The sequence below is a fragment of the Narcine bancroftii genome, chromosome 1 (assembly GCF_036971445.1).
Source record: "Narcine bancroftii isolate sNarBan1 chromosome 1, sNarBan1.hap1, whole genome shotgun sequence".
NCBI lineage: Eukaryota > Metazoa > Chordata > Chondrichthyes > Torpediniformes > Narcinidae > Narcine > Narcine bancroftii.
In genome coordinates this window covers 454,409,770-454,434,475 of record NC_091469.1, presented here as the reverse complement: position 1 = coordinate 454,434,475, position 24,706 = coordinate 454,409,770, and the positions used below count along the sequence as shown (strand labels likewise).

The following is a 24,706-nucleotide window of genomic DNA, read 5'->3' as shown; positions in this document are numbered from 1 at the left end:
TTTTGTAAAGAATTTAAAGATTTGGTGATACCTTTGTTTACGGACATTTTAAATCAGGTATTGCAAACCCATACCCTCCCTAAATCATCTTCAACAGCGATAATTATGTGATACTGAAAAAAGATAGAGCTCCATAAAACCCATAATCCTATAGACCTATTTCTTTATTAAATTCAGATTGTAAGAAAATTGATAAAGTTCCTGTAAATAGATTGACAAAATATCTACCTAAATTGATGAATATGGATCAAATGGGTTTTGTGAAAAAGAGATAGTCAGCTGATAACTAGTATCATTCATTTAGCACAAAAAAAGAGGTGATTTAAGTGTAGCAGAAAAGGCATTTGATAGATTAGAATTTTTTAAATTTAAAGTATTGGAAAAATTTGGTGTCGGACAAACTTTTACAAACTGGACAAGAGCTTTGTATAATGAACTTAAAGCTAAGGTGGTAACTCCAGAGACTTGACTGCCCCATTTAGATTAACAAGATCTAGTAGACAAGGATACCCATTGACACCGGTGTTATTTGTTTTAGCCATAGTAGTGAAATAATTTGTACGGATCCTGATATTAGGGATTTTAGAATCAACCAAGAGGAACATTTGATCATTTTATTTGCTGGTGATATATCTGACGGAACCCGAAAATTCATTACAAAAATTGCATTCAATGTTGGAAGAATAGGTACAGTTTCAGGTTATAATATAAATTGGGATAAGAGTGAAATTATGCCTCTTGCATGAAGTGATTATATTATTTACCAAAGAAACACTCAGTTTAAATGGCTGACAAATGGGATAAAATATTTAGGAGTTTGTACAGATAATAAATTACAAGATTTATATAAATTGAATTATTTGCCACTACTTAAAACATTGGAGGATTTAAATAAATGGGCAATATTGCCAATAACATTAATAGGAAAAGTTAATTTAATAAGAATGAATATATTTCCTAGAATACAGTATCTCTATCAATTATTGGGCTATATTGATACCTCAAAAATTATTTTAGCTATTAAATAAATATATTAGAAATGTTTTATTGAAAGGTAAACTATCTAGAGTCTCCATAGAAAAATTAACATGGAAATATGAATCGGGAGGTTTACAGCTCCCTAATTTTAAAAATTACTATAGAGCACCTAAATGAAATTTCTTACCTCATTTCTTTTTGAAGAGGGGGAAAAATTTATTTGGGTAAAAATAGAATCAGATAAAATAGGAGGGAGAAAACAGAAGCTTTTTATAAATGGGTTGCGAAATTAATGACTGCTGTAAGAGATACTCCTTTATTGAAATATTGGATTAAAATTTGGCATAATATTAACACAGAAATTGGAATAAAGAGTAATTTATCTCTTAAAACCCCTTTGACTCATTACAGACTCGTGCCTTGTACATTAGATAATCAAATTTTTGAAATTTGGTCTTGTAAAGGGATCAGATATATTGAAGATTATTATGAGCGAGGGCAATTGATGTCATTTGAGCAATTTAAGAATGGAAATCCTAACAATACAATATTTTGCTATTTTCAAATTGCAGCGGTGGTTCTCAACCTTTTTCTTTCCACTCACATACCTCTTTAAGTAATCCCTATGTCGTAAGTGCTCTGTGATTAGTAAGGGGTTGCTTAAGGTGGTATGTGAGTGGGAAGGGAAGGTTGAGAATCTCTTCCCTAGACCCAATTGTTATTGAAATATTTTGCTTAAGAAAAATTGTTATTGGCTCATTTCCTTTGGAGTTATGAAACTGTGTACATAATAAGTCAATTAAGTACAATGAAAACAGTTGTTTTCACACTTTTTCTTTCTACTCACGTACCACCCTAAGTAATCCCTTACTAATCACAGAGCACCTATGGCATAGGGCATACTTAAGTGATATGATGCGTCCAACAATGTATCTACCAAAGTCCAGCGATACAGAGACTCTGATAAGAAAGGGAAATATAAAGAAATTTATCTTGGCAATTTATCATTTACTTCAAGTGGGAACCCCTAAACCGAGGATTCATAAAGACAAAGATGGGAGTCCGACTTAAATGTGATAATAGATGAGAAGAATTGGGCTGATTTATGTCGAGACTGTATGACTAATATAGTAAGCATAATATATATATACTAGTTCAATATAATTTTTCACATCACCTGCACCTCACATCACAGAAATTAAGTAAATTGAAATCAGATTAATGTTTTACATTCAACATGGTCTTATGATAAAGTATGACCTTTTTAGCTGGAATTAGGAAATTTTTTAAAACAAATTTCCACAAAATGTAGAATTATTTTTATTAGGTAACATAGGGATAAGATCGAAATTGAAATTAACTAGACATCAGATAGAATTTGTTAAAAATTGCAATGGCCAGAAAGTGTATTGAAATTGCATAGAAATCTCATTCACACCTAAGTTTGGAACAACGGAATGGGGAAATGTACAGTTGTGTTCCCCTCGAGAAAATTACATAAAATTTTGGAAAAAATTATCCATTTTTACAAATTTGGTGCCCGTGTCTACAAAAGAGAGGACTAAATTTTTAATTGTTTTAGATTTCTAAATATTTTTCTTAGCCTCTAAGACCTGCGTGGAATCCCATTAATGATGAAATAGAGATGAATTTTAGGCCGATGGGTTTTAACACTTTCTGCAGGCCATTCTTATTCTTACTTCTGTTTTTCTATTCTAACACTACTATGTACTCTCTTTTCTTCATCTTGGGACAGTAGGGGTGGGGGACGGAGTATTGGGGTATTATCATCATGTATTTGATACTCAATATATTCTCTCTATATTTTGAAATATATTTGAATGCATGTATGGTTAAAATTTAAATAAAATATTCAAAAATGCATGCACACATAGAGAGAAACAATGGAGGACCATTGCCTTCCCAAGATCGTGTTATATGGCGAGCTCTCCACTGGCCACCGTGACAGAGGTGCACCAAAGAAGAGGTACAAGGACTGCCTAAAGAAATCTCTTGGTGCCTGCCACATTGACCATTGCCAGTGGGCTGATATTGCCTCAAACCGTGCATCTTGGCGCCTCACAGTTCGGCGGGCAGCAACCTCCTTTGAAGAAGATCGCTGAGCCCACCTCACTGACAAAAGACAAAGGAGAAAAAACCCAACACCCAACCCCAACCAACCAATTTTCCCCTGCAGCCGCTGCAACCGTGTCTGCCTGTCCCGCATCGGACTTGTCAGCCACAAACGAGCCTGCAGCTGACGTGAACATTTACCCCCTCCATAAATCTTCATCCGCGAAGCCAAGCCAAAGATATATATATATATATATATATATATATGTATATATACATATTTATACACACAAAAATTGTTAAATTAGTAAATTAGTAGCATCTTGGAGGGTTTGTATGAACAGTTCATTACTTATTCAGCAGTCCCACTGCCCTTGAGAAGAAGCTGTTTCTCAGCCTGGTGGTTGTGGATTTGAAACTTCTGATAAGAGTCCTCAATGATATTGCGAGACCTATTCATACAACGATCCTAAAAGATCACGTTGATGGAGGGGAGGGAGACAGCAGTGATCATTTCTTCCTCTCTTATGGTCCTGTGGATTGACCTAATATCCAATGTTCTACTGCAACCATATCACACTGTGATGCAGCCAGCCAGGATGCTCTCAATAGAGCTCCTGTAGAAAGTTGACAGAATGGTGGCCAGTAGCCTTTCCAAACTTAGTTTTCTCAGGAAGTGCAGATGCCATTGCCCCTTCCTGCCAAGTGAGGAGATGTTGTGTGTCTAGGATAGGCCTGTTTCAGATTGAATAGTGTGGACCTCCTGCGGAGTAAGAGAAAATGTAGTGAAGGTTATAATAGATATTGAGAAAATGCCTGGCCTGTGTATCTCTTTCACTGTTGAGAATTGTGGTTCAGCTGGATTGAGCAAAATGTTGGCTGCATTTTATAAATAGCCAGAAGGCAGCATAGTTGATGGAAAGAGAAGGAAAGAAAAGAATGGACTCAGTTGAATTTCTGGTGTATTTTTATTGAATGACAACATTGTCTGACTGGTTTAATGCAACCTAGATTGTATACCTAAAATGGATGAGAGGGGGGGGTGGGGGGGTGGCTTGGGAGGAGGGAGGGGGGGGGGGGAGAAAAAGTCACTGTATATGTGTGAAAAAGAAAAAGTGTATATCATGGCTAATGTGATTTATGGTGTGAAAAATAAAAAAATTTAAAAAAAAAAAAAGAAAGAACACCCTGATCAGAAGACACACTTTCTCATTGATTCTTCGCTAAATAATTTTCATGTTTCTTTTAAATGCTTTGATTTTTATGTGACATTTAAATTGGCATTTCTCAAATTTTATTTTTAAATAAAATATAATCATTGCTGCTATCCTTCTTTCATTCTGTAAAGAAAACAATACTGAACTAAGTTCCTTATTTTGCAGACTCCAGTTGGGAGTAACATCAGCTGATGATAAAGTTCTTGAGGTTCCAGCAATTGCCAGTGCTCGCTATGTTCCTAGCAGAATGAGTGGTAGAGAAAAATCATCAAGGTCTATCTTTCCTTTTTTCAATTGTTTATTTCCTGCAGATTTTTAAACTAATGGTTCTGCAACTTTTAGATGGTTATAGATGATAAAGAAATAACTGATAACGGTGCCCATGTTGACTTGTCAACACTATCTACAAGATCCTTGTTTGATTGTGCCTTTATGAAGGATCTTAAAATTCTTGCTACTGTAAACTTCCGATAAGTTACGACCCAACCATTTGTTAAACCTAATGAGTTGGCACCTGGATCACCACATATTATTGCTCACACTCACTGAAAACTCACTGATCCCCACACCCCCAAATCTCACTGACTCCTGCCCTCCCCTGAGCTTCACTGAACCCCACACAGTTGTTTTATCTGCTTCACAATCTGAAAACCATTTGAAAAGGTCTTCGAGACAGTCAAAAGGGCCATCATTTATTGAGAGTGAGTACGACTTCTGCAGGCAGGAGTGTGGTGGTGGAGTCTGGTTGAGTCTGTTATCCATGAATAATCAGAGAACTTTGAGGCCTTCCCTGTGGGGAATGGACGTGTATAGGACTGAATGCCCCTGATGAGAACCAGGCAGTCCAGGCCAGATAACTGAAAGCTGCCAAAGTGGTGGAGAGCATGTGGGCTGTCCTAGATGTATGTGGGAGGAGGCTGGAACAATTTTTTAAATTTACAGTATGGTGAAACTGATTCCACCCATTTGAACTGGTGCTGCCCAATTACGTCCAAATTAATCAACAAGCCCATACATTTTTGGAGGGTGGGAGGAAACCAGACCACCCAAGAAACCCACGCAGACACAGAGAGAATATACAAACTCCTTACAGACAGGGCCAAATTCAGAAGCAGGTCACTGGCACTGTAACAGTTGCGCTAATAGCTACACTAATTGTGCCCCCAAAACAAAACAAGGTGGACAAAATGGAATCAAGCTATGATACCAGTTCAATGAGGCAGAAATATAAGGGACAATGAGTCTACCAAGATAGTTGGGTTTGTAGATCTTGGGTTGGGGATAGAAGTGGGCAATGTAGGAATGGGAAACAGTGAGGTTGGAGACTGAAATGCTAAGGTCAGTGATAGTCTGGGAGACAATGGACGTTTTTGGAGGAACAATACCTTGTATTCTGCCTTGGCTGCCTCCAGCCAGATGACATCAATATCAAAGTTCATTTTCCAGTGACCTCCGCCCCCCTTTCTTCCTACCCTCTTTCCTTCCTCCTGTCACAGAGCATCTTTCTAAATCCCTTTTCCCCCTCGCGCTATCACCTTGCAGCTCCCTAGCACCAATTACCTGTAAACCTGTGCTTCTCCTCCCTTTCTCTGCACCCTGCCACCCCACCTGCCCTCTTTGCCTGATCCTTGATATACCTGAGGCCCAAAACAATGATTGCCTATGTTAGGTCTGCATTGTTCATGAATGAGTGAGACAAACACCAGGCTGAGTCGAAATCAGGGTTCTTTGTTCTTTATTACCGGATTGTAACACTTGCGACTAACGATGTTAGCCGGAGAATGCATTCTGCCGTTATCAGCAAAATGGTGATTTTTTATACCCTTGGATATGTGCTTAGAACATCATCATATCATTACTTGTCCAATGACTAAAACTGTTGCTATCCTTTCCCTGCTAGCTTCCTGCCTCTCAATCCATCAATGTCTCTCTTATCTTGTAAGTACAAGGATGCATTCTGTTACTCCTTAGTACTGGGTGACTCCTTCTCCGGTCCCATCTCATGATGTTTTACCTAACAGGAGTACAAGGACACCTCCCCTTCTTGTTACTGCCCTGTACAGGGTAACTCCCTACACATTCCCATCTCATGATGTTTTACCTTACAATCCCTCCTTTGTCCTCTTTAGAGGACAATCTCGCCCTGACTATGCTACCACCGCGTTACATTAGTTCGCCTATTATTGCCAAGCTCTATACGGGTTCTGTTCACAGGGCAGTTCGGCTGGTGGGCGAGGGCTCCCCCAACCCTCCTTTGCGTACACCCCCCATCCGTCACCCCGATCCCATTGCCCGTTTACAAGTTTCATCCCATTTGCCCCCAAGCAAAAAACTAGCTAACCCCCCGTACATTAGTAAATTCCCAAGTTAACATATGGTCTACAATCTAATTCATAATACTTGTTCTACAATCTGATTAATAATGTTTGTGTTACAATCAATGTTATAATATTTAGGTTACAAGCAAGGTTAAAATTATATGTGTAACAATCTAATTCACAATCCCTCCTTCCCATCACATTCCCCTTCAGACTCCAGATCGATCTCAGCAACTTTCTCTGTCTCCTGTAATGTGAGATAGTCTTGCTCCACAGCCTGCACAGCTTGATATTTCGGAGGCAGTTCATCACGGTCAGCAAGGGCTGTCTCTATGGTCCTCGTGACCAGCGTTCGAATGCATGGAATACAACAACAGCCACAAGTGATAAAAATTGATACAGAAATGAACAAACCCAGCAAAAGTTGTCCTAACAATGTGCTCCATCTCCCAAACACTCCCTGTAACCAGGATAAAACAGGATTGGAGACTCCAGACTGGGCTTTTAATTCTTTCGCCAATGCCCTAAGTTTCGTTAACCCCTTAGTGAGTGATCCATCTGGCCCTGTGTTATTAGAGATAGAAGTGCAGCATAGATCTCCAAACATAGCACACACTCCACCTTTCTCTGCCAGGACCATATCAATCGCTATCCTATTCTGAAGTGTCATAAGGGAAGTTTCTGACAGTTGTTGATGTATTGCCTCAACAACGTCCCTGGTCAAATTTGCAAGGCGCTGGACATTATAGTGAATAAGGTTGATCCTATTAACATTCTTATTTACAGTGATGGGAAATATTGCACTAAAAACAGGAAAGCTTTCAAACCCAGCTGCAATCTCATCGGCTAATTTAAATTCGTCCGGAATATTCCGGGCTTGGCCAATGGCATCAATCCATACCCCATCAGGGTTCCTTCCTCCCGGCCCCAAGAGTCCAACACTCCTCCTTTTTCTCCACAGCCAACTCTCTGTGTGGCGCAATTCTAGGGAATCCTCGTCTCCCTCCTGCATTTTGACAATCAGCACTGGCGCATTAAGGGTTACTAGAGCACACCGACCATCCCAGTTAGCGGGGAGCCAGTTGTACAGCACTCTTCCTCCACAAAACTCATCTGTGTAGTCATTCAATCTGCTACAAGTCTCCTTAGTTTCAGATTCATTTTTTTTGTTATGGGACCTCAAAATCATCCCCTGTATATGTTCATGATAACCAGTAACCTGTTTGGCTGCCCTGTCAGGCACCCATGTGGCGTTTTCCCTGCTAATAGTAGGTCGTCTACATACTGAATCAGTGTAACATCTTCCGGGAGCTTTAATTTCATTAGGATTTCGCTAAGGGCCTGATTGAACAGTCCTGGACTGTCCTTATAACCCTGAGGTAATCTAGTGTATGTGTACCGATGTGCTTGGTAAGTGAAAGTGAACCAGTCTTGGCATTCCTCAGCTAATTTCAAGCAGAAGAATGCGTTTGCCAGATCAATGACAGTGTAGTATTCGTGCTCCGGACTCAGAGCCCTAAGTGCTACATATGGGTCTGGGACTGGTCTCCCGATGGTCTTGGTAGCCAAGTTAATTTCCCGGAGGTCGTGTACCATCCTCCAGTCTTTTCTACCCTGTTTGGGAACAGGCATGATGGGCGTGTTCCACATACTGTCAGGTGCCGCCCTTAAAACCCCTGACTCCATTAACCCTTCTATCGTTCCTTTAATACCCTCCTCCTGACTGGGCGACAAGCGGTATTGTTTTCTCCATATTGGTTTCTGCCCGCGGTTGGCCAATTCTAGAAATACCTCTCCTTTTATTACTCCCACATCATAGGGCCCCGTTGTCCATATATGTGGACTCAGATTAGAAAGATATTTGTCTGAGTCTCTGTGATCAATATTTTCTCCTTCTATGGCTCGGTCTCTTTCTACTTTCTCATTCACTACCTGGTCCCATGCTTCAATATTCAGTCTGACAAATTTTCCTCCCTCCGAGGTGGAATATCCCGGGATTTCTGTCTGCCTGTATTCACACCCTATCGCTTCCTTTACCATCGGACCCAGCTGTCGAGCGTGATGATCTTTGTCAATACCCAAGGTCACATGAGGCACACTTTCTACTCCTAAGCAGAACCACTCCATTTGTTCTTCTGTCATGACAACCATAGCAGCTATTCCCTCCTTACCTACAAAGATAAATGGACAATGTATCGTTTCTGTCTTCCCTTCTTTTAGAGAGTCCCACCTCTCCTCATATTCCTGGTCCGGGTGGATGGTGTAGTTTAATGTAACATGCATAGGATCTAGTGGATAATGGTAATCCCCATACCGAGGAATACTGGCCCTCCACTCAAAAAACTGTTTAATCAGCCCTGGGCCTGGTTCATCATACAGTAGCCGACTCCAGAAAATACTAACCTCCACAGAGTCTTCTGAAGCGTTAGATGGGGTCATTACTATAAACTGTCCTCCCCTTCTTATTGTATCCCCTGGGTATGTTAACCGAAGGCCCTTCTCAGAACATTGTATGGTTATTCCTAGTTTGGTAAGAATGTCCCTTGCTAATAAATTAATGGGGCAACTTGGCACAACCAGGACAGGTGTTTTAACCCTTTGTCGTCCAAATGTCATGTCGATGTTATCTGTATAGGGCTGTGTTTCCCTTATTCCGGAGAATCCTATTGTAGATAATGTTTTGCCCGAAAATGTGCTCCCTGGGGGTTTTTAATCACTGTCGTAACTGCTGCCCCTGTGTCAACCATAAATTCAATTTTTTCTCCATTTACCGTCCCCCAAATTTTTGGTGGCTCCCAGGGAGGCGTGATTTTTGATTCTCCTGGGCACCTTCAATAATCAAATTCAGCACCTTCCTCAATATAGTCATTACACTGAGGTGCCTGGACTTGTTGATCGCTCTGCCACCCCCCGATTCTCTGGGGCCCATCAATGTGTCCACCCCTACCCCTTGCTTGTCCTCTTAAGTTTCCTCCTCTTCCCCGATAGCCTCTCATAGAGGGTAATCTTTTTCCCCTTGCTCTCCCAGCCTCCGGACAGTTCCGCTGGTAGTGTCCAGGATTTTGGCAGTACCAGCATACTGCATGTTCCCCTCTATACATTGTACCTAGCTGTCTTTCCCAACCATTTCTTACTTGGGGTCCCGGATTTATCACTGGCCCCATGACCTGTGGGACTATCTGTTGGGCCGCTAATTTAACCCCTATATGTTCTATGGCTCTCACCAATTTATCGGTTGTTTTGTCCACCTCCTTCTGGGACGCACTTTCTGACTTAGCATGCTCTGATTGACGATGTCGTTTGATTGCATGTGTCAGGTGTCTTTTCCACAAATCCTCTGACATTGTCTCTACTCCCACAATGTCCCTTAATTTTGCTTGAACCGTAGCAGGTAGTCCGTTTATTATCCCATTACGAAAGTGAGCCCTTCCTAAGGGGCTGTGGTCGGGTCTTTCTCCAGTCCCTGTTTCCCATAAGTCCCATGCTCGAGTGAAATACTCGTGTGCAGTCTCTCCTTCCTTTAGTTGAAGGGTTACCAAGGCATCCAAACTATAGGGTGTAGGAAATGTTTCTCTAAGTGCTTCCCAAAATTTATTCCGAAGTGGGTTAAATTCTATTTCATCCCCCAATTTACTGCTTCTTACAATTTTCTCTATTTGCTTCAGGGCCCCTTCTGCCTTTAATTTTATCATGATAGTTCTGACATCTGCGAGTGCTAATTGTTCTTGGCAGGTTTCTCGCTCAAAACAAGAAATCCATGGACTAGCCCCATTACTCAACGGAGGTAGTTTTTTCATTAAACTCTCTAAGTCCATTCGTGACCAGGGTACATATTTTTGAGTTCCCCGTCCCGTGATCAGTAATGGGCATTGATATCTCAATTTTGGGGATTTCTGCTCCTTCTTTACTCTTGGCATGCATTTATTTATCCCACCTTGTTCTGACTCTTCTTCGTCACTGTCACTGTCCCTATCAGCTTCCAATGTCTCAGGGTCAAAGGTATATTGGTCACGTTCATCTCTAAGATAATCTTTTCGGCCATAGTTTAGTTGTTTCACATCTTTCTCTTTTGTTCTAACTATGTCCAGGTAGGCATGTCTATTTTTCTCCCTCCCGAGTCTTTTCCTTTTACTTTCCTCCCATGGTGGATCGTATCTCGTTTCCTCATCTGTACTACACTTTTCGTCCTTTACTCCTATTACCATTCCTTCAGCTTTAATTTCTCCTGACAGTGTTGTAGTTATCTTTTCCACTTCCTTCAATACACCTACCATTAATTCTTTTTGATCCTCACTGATCTGCCCCAGCACATTAATATCTCTGTTTAAGTTTTTAATGTTATCCTGAACCTTTTTCATGTTCCATTTCTGTATCTCTAACTCCTTTTCTATTTTCTTGGACTCCAGAGGGGTCTCTACATCTATTACTCCCCCTTCTATTTTTATTAAAGGGGCCTGTACCTCGTCTGATGTGTCCCTATTCCCGTGGTTCTTGTCACACCCCAGTGTCTCAATATCTGAATATAAGGGACGTGACTCCAGTGTCCCATCTGGGGTGCCAGAGAGAGAGAGAGAGAGAGAGAGAGAGAGCATAGCGAGAGAAAGAGATAGAGAGGCAGATACACAGAGCACAAGAGATAGAGAGAGAAAATGCCTTGCACTGGCCCCACTGGGAGAAAAGTCTTCAGATTAACACTTTCGTTTCAAAGGTTTTAAAAGGTTCTCATCCTGTGATCACTGGTCTGGATCAGATTGGGTCTCCCACCACTGGGAACTATCACTCCTTCCTTCCCTCCCACCTCGAGTGAGCTACACGTCAGCCCACAATGTCTGCCCTGATCCCGCAATGGTGGGGGTGCGGGAAAAAGGGAGGGAGAGAGGATAAAACAGGATCCCATTTGATGCGGAGCTGGAATTGTGGGCACAAAATTAAAACCAAATTGTATTTCTCTGCCCTGCCCAACCTGGGGATTTCAGGGCAGCACCGCCACAGATTGGGATTGGGAGGGGGAGTGGGTGAGAGAGGAGGGGGGGGAGAAGAGAGAGAGGGGGAGAGAAGAGAGAGGGGGGAGGGTGAAAGGAGGGAGGGAGAGAGCAAACCCGGACACTTCGTGGCTGGAAACTGGAAACAGGCACTTTTCCTTTCCCTTCTGTGTTTTGTTTCTTCCAGCTTATCTAAGACACTACGTTTTAAAATTTTTTTTTTTCTCTCACCTGTCAGGAACATCTCAGTGCCCCCGGGTAACCAACCCCTCTTCCTCCAGCGGTCTACACATTTTCGGAGCATTTTTTGTTTTTCCAATGCCGCATTACTGGTATTTCGCTCCTCTAATTCCTGATTAATTTCCTTAATAACTTGGTCAAAAGTCTTAGCAGGCAACTGTACAGCCATAGCTGCGGGACCGCTTTCTAATGCCTGTTTTAATTTAGGTTTTTGTCTGTTTAGGGGATCTATGTCAACGAAAATTGCTTTTAAAAATGTCCCCTTGCAAGCTGGATGACTAATATCTTTTAAAAGAACAGTCTCGAAGTCTTGTCCTCCAATTGACTTCAGACTGTCCTGTATACTCTGATTGCTCGTTTTCCACTCTCTGTTTTCCCAAAGGGGTCTGAAAGTTAAATTACAACTAGAAAACCAAATATTTGGGCTATACTTTTGTCCTGTTTCCCTGTACCAATCTATGAATTTACGTAACTTTATCTCCTTGGTGATGTTGGGAATACCCTCATTTAACTTATCAAAAGTATTTCGAATAAACTGGGTGTCTCTTAGGAGTTTGTCAACTTTTTCATTAATATCTCCTACCTGATCCGGACACAGCTGTCGCAGCCTTCTGTCGTCGTTCTTGTTCACCAGGCAGGCGTCCCTGAGTACTTTTTTTGTTGTCTCAAGGTCTCTAGTGTCTGCTGTGGTATTCCACCACGGCGAATTGGGGAAATAAATTCTTAACTTCTCAAGTGTACAGACATTATCATACCTACCGGACATTTATAAGTCAGTCTCTCAGATACAATTGAGGCCAATAAGCCTGAACCTTTGTTTTCTTTCAAAGCCCAACCTTCACGTGGGAGATTTCTCCTCTTAATAACCAGTTTAGGGCAGAAAACTCAGGTCCTCAATTGTTTATAGACCACCTTCTCACTCTATTGGACTTTGCAACGACACAATAAAGACTTTTAAACTCTAGTAGTTTCTTGCGAAGCACTTAATAAATGTCATTCAAACACCTTAAGGACTTTTATCTTGTCTGTAATCACTTACGTGTTACAATCCTGGCATGCGACCTTCAATTGTGGTCGTCTAATTTGTCCGATCTCCAGTTCTTACTGACAATCATAAAGATTTAAAAAAAAAGAGAATTTTGTTAAAACAGGCTTCTCTGGACCTTTTTATCAGCCGGCTGAGATGATTGTCAGAAAAAACAGAAACCGTCGTCCAGTGTTCACTCACCCATCACGTCGGGGTCACCAAATTGTTAGGTCTGCTTTGTTCATGAATGAGTGAGACAAACACCAGGCTGAGTCGAAATCAGGGTTCTTTGTTCTTTATTACCGGATTGTAACACTTGCGACCAACAAAGTTAGTCGGAGAATGCATTCTGCCGTTATCAGCAAAATGGTGATTTTTTATACCCTTGGATACATGCTTAGAACATCATCATATCATTACTTGTCCAATGACTAAAACTGTTGCTATCCTTTCCCTGCTAGCTTCCTGCCTCTCAATCCATCAATGTCTCTCTTATCTTGTAAGTACAAGGATGCATTCTGTTACTCCTTAGTACTGGGTGACTCCTTCTCCGGTCCCATCTCATGATGTTTTACCTAACAGGAGTACAAGGACACCTCCCCTTCTTGTTACTGCCCTGTACAGGGTAACTCCCTACACATTCCCATCTCATGATGTTTTACCTTACACCTATTGCTCTGAACGGATGGACGCTGCATGGCCTGCTAATTTCCTCGAGCACTTTTATGTATTGCTTCAGTTCATCAGCATCTTCAGACTTCTACTTTACTTTCAGTTCTATTATAGTCAGGCAGGTGCTGAAAGACTGTGAAGACCAATTCTAAATTTTAGACATACAGCATGGTAACAGGCCCTTTCAGCCCACAAGTCTGTGCTGCCCACTTACACCCAATTAACCTTCAATGTCAGTAGATTGTTGAATGGCAGTTGAAACTAGAGGAAACCTACACAGACACAGGGAGAATGTACAAACTCCTTATAGAGAGTATGGGAATAGATTACCGGTCCCAGTCACTGGCACTGTAACAGCATTTCTCTATCCGTTACACTAATCGTGTTACCCCAGTTGACAGAGGTCTTCATGGACATCTTTACTTCACTACAGCAGTCACAAGGTTCAGGATAGCCACCTGCAACAATTACAGGCCTCAATGACTACTGCCCTGTGGCACTGGCCTCCTCATTATGAAATGCTTAGAGTGTCTGGTGTTGGAATGCAGCAGAGTACACTTCCCAGAGATGCTGGACCATTTCAATTCACCTATAGACAAAACCATTCCACAAATGATGCTTTGCCTTATCCTTTAACTTCATCCTGGCCCACATGGAGAATGATGTCTCATACACCAGGCTGCTGTTCATTGACTTCAGCTCGGCGTTTAATACGATCATTCCTCAGGGGCTGGTGGAGAAGCTATCCTCGCTGGATTCAGCATCCCTCTCTTTAACGGAAAGACCACAAACTATCCAGGTTGGTAGCAGAACATCAAGCACTGGTGGAAGTCAGGGCTATGTGTTCGTCCCGCTCCTGTTCATGCTAATGACCCATTACTGCATCGCCAGATCCTGCTCCAATAACATCATCAAATTTGCAGATGACACAACAGTAGTTGGCCTCGTCAGCAACAACGATGACTCACACTACAGAGAAGAGGTGGAAAATCTCACTATAAAGTGCGAGAGCCACAATCTGAGTCTGAGAGAGGAAGAGGGGGTTTAGTTCTACAGTAGCAGTTGAGGCTGCAAAATGGCAAGCTGGCTAGCTTGTTGAAAGACCCCATTTTGAAGATGGGTTGTGAGTTCTGAGTTTAGCCTGTTGAAAACCCTTGTAGTCCTTACAAGAGGAAATTGCTAGCTAGAGTATTTCTCCTGAAATAAGGGAAACAGGAGGAACTCTGTGATGACTAGGAAGAAGAGGTTATCATTTGGAAAACCCATGATAGGATAAGTTTGTATGTGTCCAACAAGCTACAAATTTCTCTCTGAAACCAACCAGAACCTACCCGATTGGTAACCATTTAATTTTAAACACCTGGTGAAATTCATAAATGTCAAATTCTGTGCACAGTATAAGAATTGCCTGATACCAGTGAACTTGGAGAAGTGAATGATTGGACTGTGAAATAAAGATCTTTCCTGAACATATACATGTTACATACATGTGTGCTTAGAATTAGAAGTGGGTTAAGTTAATAATAATAAGTTGAAGATTGATCTTGTTATTATATTTGAAGAAAAATAAAAGCAACTTTTGTTTAAGTAACCATTGTCTTGGTGAATTGCTATTGCTGCTGGGTTTTGGGGGTCCTCTAGACTCATAACAAAACTGTAATTATACTTCAACAATAGTAAATCTACAATGTTTTAGTTTCACATTTCTCAATTTCAGACTTGTACTACAGAAAAAAAATCCCCTGATTCAGCCAACTCTACTTCTATGCTTTACAAGTTGTACAAAGATTAGTAAAATATAAAGTTAAAGTAAATGCAGATCATGCGAAGGCAGACTTTAGAAATTGAAGACAGTTGGATGATTTTCAGAAAATTCATAGACACGAGGAAAAAGTATGTGTGGCATTGCTTCAAGAAGACAGCCAACATCATAAAAGACTCCCATCGCCCTGGGCACAAGCACGTCTCAGTGCTACCTTTTGGCAGAAGGTACAGAGTATCCTAGAGGTACAAGAACATTTCCAATAGCTTATCAGGCTCTTGAAACCCCTTTTTACACTAATCAGAGACTCCTCCAACTGTTGCTAAATTACTTTCATTACACTAGGATAACTCAATATTTGTTATCTGTTTTTGTTCATTAATTGTCTTTTAAATTCAATTTAGAATTTAGTATTGTTACGAACCAACAACCCTTTTAAATTTTGTTTGTGACAAAGGGACTTTGGTCCCACTAATGCAGGAACAGCAATGGAAAATTCACCAGACAATGGTAAATTCAAAATAATAGTTTTTTTTAAATTTAACTATTAACAACATAACATTTCTTAATTATTTCTAAACTTACTTAACCTCACTATGTGCGTGTGTGTGTGAAAGAGAGAGGTTAAAGTCCCACTCTTAAAAGGCAATCTTTAAAAGTTCACCATCACTTTAGTCTTGGTTGAAGGTCTTCTCAGTTCAGAAAAAATTATAAGACGCTTTTAAACATTATATCCTCAGGTCTCTTTACTCCCAATGTCTATGTTCTTCAATGATGAATTCACAAACCCAGAAAAGAGTTAAACAAATGTTGTTATCTTCTTCCAGGATGAAAACACAAACCAGACAAGGATTAAACAAAGTGGCCATACACAAAAATAGACCCAGTAGAAATCTGTCCTCTTTGCCAAAGAGACAGCAAAGTAGTTTTCCTTTTTTCAAAAGCCACTGATTCTGTACTCCCCTTTTCCCAGGAATAACACATAACAACAGCACCAATTCTGGTTACTGTAACTCAACCTTGTCTTTCACAAGGTTTCAACCCCTGTGTCACAGAGGTTTTGACTTCTGTATTCTCCAAACTGAACCCTTCCAAAACTGAATTCAAAATGTCGGAATTCCGTAATATATTTCTCCAAATCATGTGACCATCATCACCGAAGTCAGTCCCAATTTTTGGAAATCAAATGTCCATCAGTTTTATTTCTACCAAAATTTCTGTTCCTTTTTTCAAAACCCATTGCATATCCATAACAATCTCTAACCTTATCTCTGTTCAAGAGGCTTAAGTGGCTTTTATTTAAAAACAGATGGCTTCCTTCAGCAGTATTTGAATAATTAAGTCTTATTTGAAATCCATTAGCTCTGTCTGTCCAAGATATGTCGATACTGAGAATGAAAACACTTCTCAGAAAATAATAGTTCCCTATAAATGTGCTGTGACCCGTGTGTGTGACCCTGTACCAACCCACAGCTAACTTATTTTACTAAGACATTTTTAGATATGAAAAATAGAGATAAAATATTAAATTAAAGATTAACACAAATCTGTTGCAATATGTAGTTTTTGTTTTTTTTTCCCAAAGTGCCTGTTCAGTTGCAGCAAGTTGAGAATTTCAAGACGTGTACATTGTGAAATTTATTTGGCAATGATCTCATTATCATTATTATCGATCTAATTATCATCACTGTCAAAACAATGGATAAATTCACAGACTGCAGCTGAAATCCACTCTCTTGGCCTTAATTCGCTGCAAACTATAGCAAAGGAGATGGATTTACATGTGAATATAATATGTGACTGGGATTAAGAATGATTGTGAGTGTGATCTCAATATGACATTTTCAATTGAAGACTGGTAGTCTGCTCTTAGTTTGATTAATGACTCTTCATTTTGTGCAAGGTATTGTTTATTTCCAATTTAAGGTGGTACACGGAATACACAGGTCCAAACTTAAATTTATCTCATTTTTATGCAGATGTTTATCCATTATGAGAGAAGTGCAAAATTTTTGAAGCGTCACTGATCCATATGTTTTGGGAATGTCCCAATTTAGGAAGATTTTGGGAAAATATTTTTCAATCTTTATCAGGGATAAATTTAAGTTTAGACCTATGTATTCTATCTACCACCTTAAATTGTAATAAACAATGCCTTGCACGAAATGGAAAATCTAATTTTCTCCCAGCTTAAATATGGCATTACATCATGTAACTTCTGTGCATGAGTAGGTGCACAAGGGATGACAAGGGTGAGTTAATTCAAATTGATGGAGATATTTGCAGTCAATTCTGTTATGTTCACCTGAAGCTTTTCCTTGGGAGCTCAGTAAGAATAAAGTACATGAACCTGTGCCTTTCTAATTTACAATGGCTTGAACTGGAGATTGACGCTCCTCGGAGGAGGAAATCTGCCATCTTTTCCAAGTCTGGTGAAAAATGACTCCGTACTCACAACAATGTACTTGATTATTCAAACATCCTCTGAAATAACCTAGTTTTCCCCTCAGTTAAGGGGCAATGGGGAGTGAGCAATAAATTCCAGCCCTTTCCAGCAATGCCCACATCTTGAAAAATGAAAAAAAAATCATTTGAGTATTACCATATGAATGAAAGATGATTTTGAATTTTGATCCTTATTTCTAATTACTTCTCTTTTGTTTTATAACATATAGCAAAGGAAAGAGCAGAGGTAAAAAGGAAGATGAAAAATTGAAAGATGGAGAAATACTGCAAACCAAGGCTGAGGAAGAAGAGAAAAACAAACAATGGGAATCACCTTATGATGTATTTTTTGATGCTTACATCAGTGAAGTTACAAGAAGCATTTTACCACTCCCCAACACAAGAGATCAAGTAATAGCTCTTGCACTGTAAGAATTTTAAGATATGTTGCCTCTGCTGCCTCCATTCCTTGACCCTAATCTGATTACTAATTTAACACCCTGCCCTCCCTTCCCCAGCAGCCACTGTTCTCTTTTTTTTCTCATCATTTACTTCATGCTGTTTGCAAAATCATCTTCTGCATGACACCTACCTGCTCCTTCTTGCTTTACTACTCACTATTCTGGGTAGATATGCCGATGCATTAAGGTTTCTGCTTTGATGATGCATCACCTGACCATGATTTGGGATCAGAGTTCCTCTCATTTATATTAGATGCCACCTGCTAGAAGAACCCTCTTGTTAAAATATTGTTGACCATCACCCTCCCCTTCTCTTCCTTGGAGATCAGCCCTCTCCATCTCATTCCATCAACTTCCAAATTCTATATTGATCCTTTCCCCAGAAATATAGTTACAGCTCTCTACCTATTCTTGGGCTGAGGCCTCTTTTGCTCTTACCCCAAAGCAATAGGGCACTAGGATTGTCAATCTGACAGCTTCCAGGCCAAAAATCTGCTATAAAAAGTACCCTCATGCAAAACTCCATGGTATGGAAGAATACTTCAATTTCTCTCATTCTGATCATTTGTATGTATTATTGTTCTTTAAGAATTGTACGTCAAATGCTAAAGGTAACGTTGTGATCATACAATTATTACAAAAACATAACCAGGAGGAATCATTAAATCCTGCTTTTGTCGGTGAGGAGGTGCAGCGAACAAACACATTGACGGACAAGAGTGAGTGAAACCAACTGACCTTAATAGAACTCTCGTGCATACTTAAATCCCTCGTAACTCAATGATGATTGCGACTTCTGGGACCTTTATGATGTCAGCTCCAAGGGTTAGAACTGTGCCCAATACTTTGGGGCTCTCTTCCCCCTGCCAGTCCTCAATTCCGTAACCTGGTTTGCTTGTGTTCAGAGGCGATGAGCCATTTGACAGTACACAGTTTGTATGTTTAGGCAAGTGAGCCCTCTGCCGCAGGCATGCGACTGTCATCGTTTTCTCTAAGTCGATGTGTGCCAGCTTGAGGCAGTTGACCATGAAGGTTTCTTGCCTTCCCCTAATGTCCAGGACACACGTCGTGCCATTGTGTTGATGCACCTTATATGGACCCTGGTGTGGGCACTGAAGTGGAGTTTGGTGCTTCCTTCTCATGAAAACGTACTGGCAGTCCATGAGCTCTTTTGGGATATAGGAGGCAGTAAGACCATGTTGTGAGGTGGGGATAGGAGCCAACATGCTGACTTTCTTCCGCAGTCATGTCAGGACTGCTGTGGGTGAGTCTTCCTGTCCCTGAACTGCTGGTACAAACTCTCCTGGGACAGTAAGAGGAACCCCATACACAAGCTGGCGCTGTGCGTTTGCCTATTAGCAGCTAAGGCAACTCGTCTACCCAATCCAGGCCCTTGAGGCGTGCCAGCAATGATGTCTTCACGAGGCCATTGGACTGAGGGTGGTAGGCCATGGTATGGTGTAACTGGGTACCGAGGAGCTTGGTTAACGCCGTTCATAATGCTAACATGAACTGCACTCCCCTGTCAGAAGTTTTGTCAGCCAGTAATCCAAAGTGAGCTACCGAATTCGCTATGAGGGCCCTGGCACAGGAAGTCATGGAGGTGTCCAAGAGAGTGATAGCCTACAGCCATCTTGTGAATCTGTTGACCATCATGAACAGGTACTTGGCACCTCTGGAAGGTGGCAGCGATCCAACAATGTCCATGTGAACATGGTCAAAACGCCGGTGCGTCAGAGGAAAAGACTGGAGAGGGGTTTTCTTGGAGGCCTGACCGTGCACACAAGTTCTGGCCCAGTGGCCAACCTGTTTCTGCAGGCGATGTCACATAAACTTGCCTACGATGACCTGCATGGATGCTCAAATGGATGGGTGCGCCTGGCCATGAATTGCGTCGAACACACAGCGTCTCCTAGCGATAGGTACAATGAGTCGAGGTTGGCCCATGGATATATCACAGAGAAGCATAGCGCTAAGAGGTCCGAATCTCACATCCTCCAGCTTGAGCCCTGAAATAGTGGTATGATAGGCTGGTATCTCATCTTCCTTCTGCTGCAAGAGCTGCATAGTCAATTTTTGGAGACAAAGAATCGATTGCTTGAACGGATGTCCGAGACAGTGCATCTGCCACGAGACTGTTCTTGCCTGCGATGTGCCTAGTGGAAGTCGTGTACTCCAAGATATAGGAGAGATGCCTCTGTTGCCTTGCCAACCACGAGTCCAACAACTTGACAAAGACGAACATGAGGGGCTTGTGGTCTGTAAAGATGGTGAAATCTCTTCCTTCCAGGAAATCCTGGAATTGGCAAGGTAAAGAGCCAAGAGCTCACGGTCGAATGCACTGTTTTTTCATTCGGGTCAGCCGGGGGGGGGGGGGGGGGGCGTTGGTGGTCTTAAAGTTTCTGCTGAAAAAGGTTTCCAAGTTCCATTGACTAGCTGCTCTAGGACATCATCTATGGCTGTGTTTGACGCATCGACCATGAGGGGCGTGGGCACATTGATTCGGGGATGTCCCAGCATGGTTGCATTGGCCAATGTGTCTTTGGCCCTTTTGAATGCTGCTTTCGACTTCTAGTCCTGCTTTAAATCTTTTGGCTGGCTGAATAAAAGTTCAAAGAGGGGTTGTATAATTCTAGCTGCCACTGGTAAAAATCGGTGATAGAAATCTATCATGCCTATGAATTCCTGTAGACATGGCTGGCCTGTAGGATTTGCGTATGGCCTCCACTTTCAACGGGAATGGCACAGCTCTGTGTTGGTCAAGACGGTGCCCGAGGAAGTCAATAGATGTAAGGCCAACTGGCACTTAGCTAGATTGATAGCCAGGCCATTCTCGCTGAGCCACTGGCAGATTTTATGCAGGTGAGGGCTGTGCTCCTGATGAGAGTGGTTGGCAATGAGGACATTGTCCCAATAAATGAACATGAAATCCAAGCTGCGGCCTACTGAATCCATAAGCCTCTGGAATATTTGCGCCACGTTCTTCAATCCAAATGGCATGCATAGGAATTCAAACAGCCCAAATGGTGTGATGAGTGCCATCTTGGGAACTTTGCTAGGTTGCTCTGGAACCTGATGGTATCTTACCAGGTCAATCATGGAGAAGATTTTAGAACCATGAAGGTTAGCGGGAAAATCCTAGATAAGAGGAACCGGGTACCTGTCTGCAGTCATGGCATCGTTGAGCCAGCGATAATCTCTGCAAGGTCTCCATCCCCTGGTTGGTTACCATGTGTAGAGGGGATGCCCATGGACTATCCGAGCGGTGAACTATCACCATTTCTTCCATTTTCTGGAATTCCTCCCTGGCGAGTGTAGCTTGGCAGGAGGTGGTCTGCATGCCTGGGCTTATAGTGGTGCTTCTTCCATGGGAATATGGTACTGGATGCTGTGCTTGGGTACAACTGCAGAGAATTGTGAGGTGACAATGCTTGGGCATTCTGCCAAGATTTTGGTATACTTATTTCAAGAAAAGGTCACTGAGTCCAGATGGGGTACCAGCTTGGAGTATGGCAAGCGATTGAAAAGGTTTGGAATTGACTAATCGACGTCCTTTAAGGTACACCAGGAGGCAATGAGCTCGGAGGAAGTCCACACTCAGCAAGGTTTAAGAAACATCGGCCAACGTGAAGACCCACTTAAAACTGCAGGAGCCAAACTCAAGCGGGATAGTCCACATACCATACGTTTTAATATTGCTGCTGATGGCAGCAGTGAGAGAAGGCCAGACTTTCCAGCACAGGTATTCCGGCTCGTGGGAGGCTCACTTCTGCCCCTGTATAGACAAGGAAATGCCAACTGGTCCCAAATTTTGAGGAGGTTGTCTCAGTGGCAGGCTGACATAGCCATTAGTGACAGCCGGCCTGGGCATTTCCTGGGTGTGAACAAGGTGGGTGGTCATAGTACTACCACTCCTTTTCCAGATCTCATCCGCTGTAGTTGTCACCGCCCTGTTCTCTGGGGCAGGGTACAGCCGAGTGCCGTGGCATGTTGCAGAAACAGGGTCAATGGTCAATCCGCCATGATGTTTGGCGTGCCATAGGACATCAACGTGAGCTGCAAGCCTACAGTAGTCGCTGAAATCGTCGCCTGCCAGAAGGTAAATGTCCTCTGGCATTTGCTCCAGGAATATTTGCTCAAACAGCAGGCAGGGTTTGTGGCCATCCATAAGCACCAGCATGTCGTTCATGAGGGTAGAAAGCCCATGGGTAGCAGCTGCACTGCTCGTTCAAGGCATGAAAGCCTAAAAGTACTTATGAGGATCATTTTAATGGCCTCCTACCTGGCAATGGTAGGGGGTTGATGCAGGAAATTGATAAATTTTCCAGCGGTCTCCTGGTCGAGTGAGCTGTCCATGTAGTATTTCTTCATGATGTCCGCGGTGATCTGCATGACATGGAATTGTGCCTCAGCCTGCTTGAACCAGCCATCACACTGTGAGGTCCAAAAGGTAGGTATTTTCAGTGAGATCGCACTCTGTACCTTAGGATTGTTCGTCATGGGATCCAAAATTACCGTTGATGTCACCACTGTAGATGCGAGGAGGTGCCGAGAACAAAACACGCTGACAGTCATGAGTGAGCTAAACCAGCTGACTTTAATAGAACTCTTGTGTGTGCTTAAATCCCTCAGAACTCGATGACGCTTGTGACTCCTGGGACTTTTATAAGGTCAGCTCTGAGGGCTGGAACTGCACCCGGCACATAGCCCCTGCTTGTTCTCAGCTCTGTAACCAAGTTCGCTTGCAGAGTGGCTTAGCCCACCACACTTTAGGCTTTTTCTGTAATCCTCTAGATTTTTGTTTGGTGTCACGATACCTAATTCCTCACTTGCCCTACATCATAATATTCAATCCCTGGACCTCTTTTTCAATTTTGTGGAATGCTTTGGTATTATTGTTTACAATCTTTTGTTTTTATTTTAATTTTTAGATTTGTGTCTGATAAAATGGGTGGACCTATAGAGAAGGAACTGCTCCATGAATTCCTTTGGGAACTTCACATTGCTGAATTGAAGTATGAATTAAGATCTAATATTATTCCTATTGGGAAAATTCAGAAAGGAATCTACTACCACAGAGCACTTCTATTCAAGGTAATAATTATTGTTATATTGTCTTGTAGCTGATTAAATTGCTCATTCATGAAGTTTCCACAGAGAAGTTCATTTAAAGTATCTGTTATAATTTGGTTGATATTTCATTATTTTCTTCAGGCTTTAGCAGATAGAATAGGAATCAATTGTAGTCTCATTCGTGGAGAGTACAATCGAGCATGGAATGAAGTCATGTTAATTGACTGCCCTCCTCAAGATACTATTGGGCTTCTCATTCCACCAAAGGCGTACATCGTGGATCTCATGCACCAAGTTGGCCATTTAATGAAGATTGATGGTCCTGAAGCAGCACATTATAAAGTTTGCACAGGTTGTAGCCATAGGCATTGTAAATGCTGCAAACAAGTGACTTGTCATTGAGAATATGTTGAGAAAAATCAAACAAGTTGTTAAATCTTTACATTTACCAATTTTAAAAATTCATCTTAAAGTTGTTGCTGAAGAAATAAATGTTTTTGAAATCATAAATTTACCTTCATTTGGTTCTTTTACTTTTTTACAGTAATTCTTTTATCACTTTGTGTTCTTTCTTGTTTCTGAATAAGAATATGAAATTGTAGCTGACCATACATGTACGTTATTGGATTTTATCAATGTCTTTTCTGACTGTTGGTGTTTCAGTGAGTGTGAATACATTTTATTCTGTTTTATCAATTGCACACAAAATAGCAAAGTAATAGTGCAATCATCCAATTATTTTTATTAAATGTGATGTGCTCCTCCAGATCTAGGCTCTTTATTATCCCTGATGGTAATTATTCTAAGATAGGTGGACTACCATCAGCTGACAGGATCTGGTATTGAAAATATGTCCTCTTCATAATAGAAGAGCAACACTAGATTATGACACATATTTCCCTACCTCAGAGAAGGAGACCATTTAGGCCATTGATCTTATGCTGGATCACAGAGAATTCCCATCAGTTACAATCCTCACATTTCCTTCTGACCTGTTTCTCCCACATGCACAATAGTACCTACCACTCTGTTTGTTTAGACATATAAGCACAGTAACAGGTCCTTTTGGCCCACAAGCCATGTCACTCAGTTGACATACACCCCTGGTACATTTTGAATGGTGGGAGGAAACTGGAGCACCCAGAGGAACCCATGCAGACACCTTACAGACAGCGCAGGATTCAAACCTGAGTCGTTGGCGCTATAACAGCATTGCACTAACCACTATGCTAATTAGAGGTAATAAGATCATGTTATATGGCGAGCTCTCCACTGGCCACCGTGACAGAGGTGCACCAAAGAAAAGGTACAAGGACTGCCTAAAGAAATCTCTTGGTGCCTGCCACATTGACCACCACCAGTGGGCTGATATCGCCTCAAACCGTGCATCTTGGCGCCTCACAGTTCGGCGGGCAGCAACCTCCTTTGAAGAAGACCGCAGAGCCCACCTCACTGACA

The 24,706-nt window shown here is 41.6% G+C and overlaps 2 protein-coding genes across 5 annotated transcripts in view; one reads left to right on the top strand and one right to left on the bottom strand.

Annotated features, from left to right (window-relative positions):
* armc3 (armadillo repeat containing 3) overlaps nt 1-23,758 on the top strand; it is a 117,695-nt gene extending 93,937 nt beyond the window's left edge. For all 3 annotated transcript variants that reach the window (XM_069914611.1, XM_069914612.1, XM_069914610.1), the window contains 4 exons: nt 4,434-4,541; nt 17,945-18,142; nt 23,107-23,269; nt 23,390-23,758. In XM_069914611.1, the coding sequence (XP_069770712.1) occupies nt 4,434-4,541; nt 17,945-18,142; nt 23,107-23,269; nt 23,390-23,650 (730 nt within the window). In that variant the 3' untranslated portion in view covers nt 23,651-23,758. The remainder of the gene's footprint in view (nt 1-4,433; nt 4,542-17,944; nt 18,143-23,106; nt 23,270-23,389) is intronic.
* On the bottom strand, nt 5,977-13,527 carry LOC138751806 (uncharacterized). 2 transcript variants are annotated; one of them, XM_069914614.1, is made up of 2 exons: nt 13,037-13,527; nt 5,977-12,912 (listed from the first exon to the last, which is right to left on the bottom strand). In XM_069914614.1, the coding sequence occupies exon 2, from the start codon at nt 11,176-11,178 to the stop codon at nt 9,418-9,420; it is 1,761 nt and encodes a 586-aa protein (XP_069770715.1). In that variant the 5' UTR covers nt 11,179-12,912; nt 13,037-13,527; the 3' UTR covers nt 5,977-9,417. The 2 variants fall into 2 exon arrangements, with proteins under 2 accessions (XP_069770715.1, XP_069770716.1); XM_069914615.1 differs by having other exon boundaries at nt 13,037-13,495.
* Nucleotides 23,759-24,706: the final 948 nt, after the last annotated feature.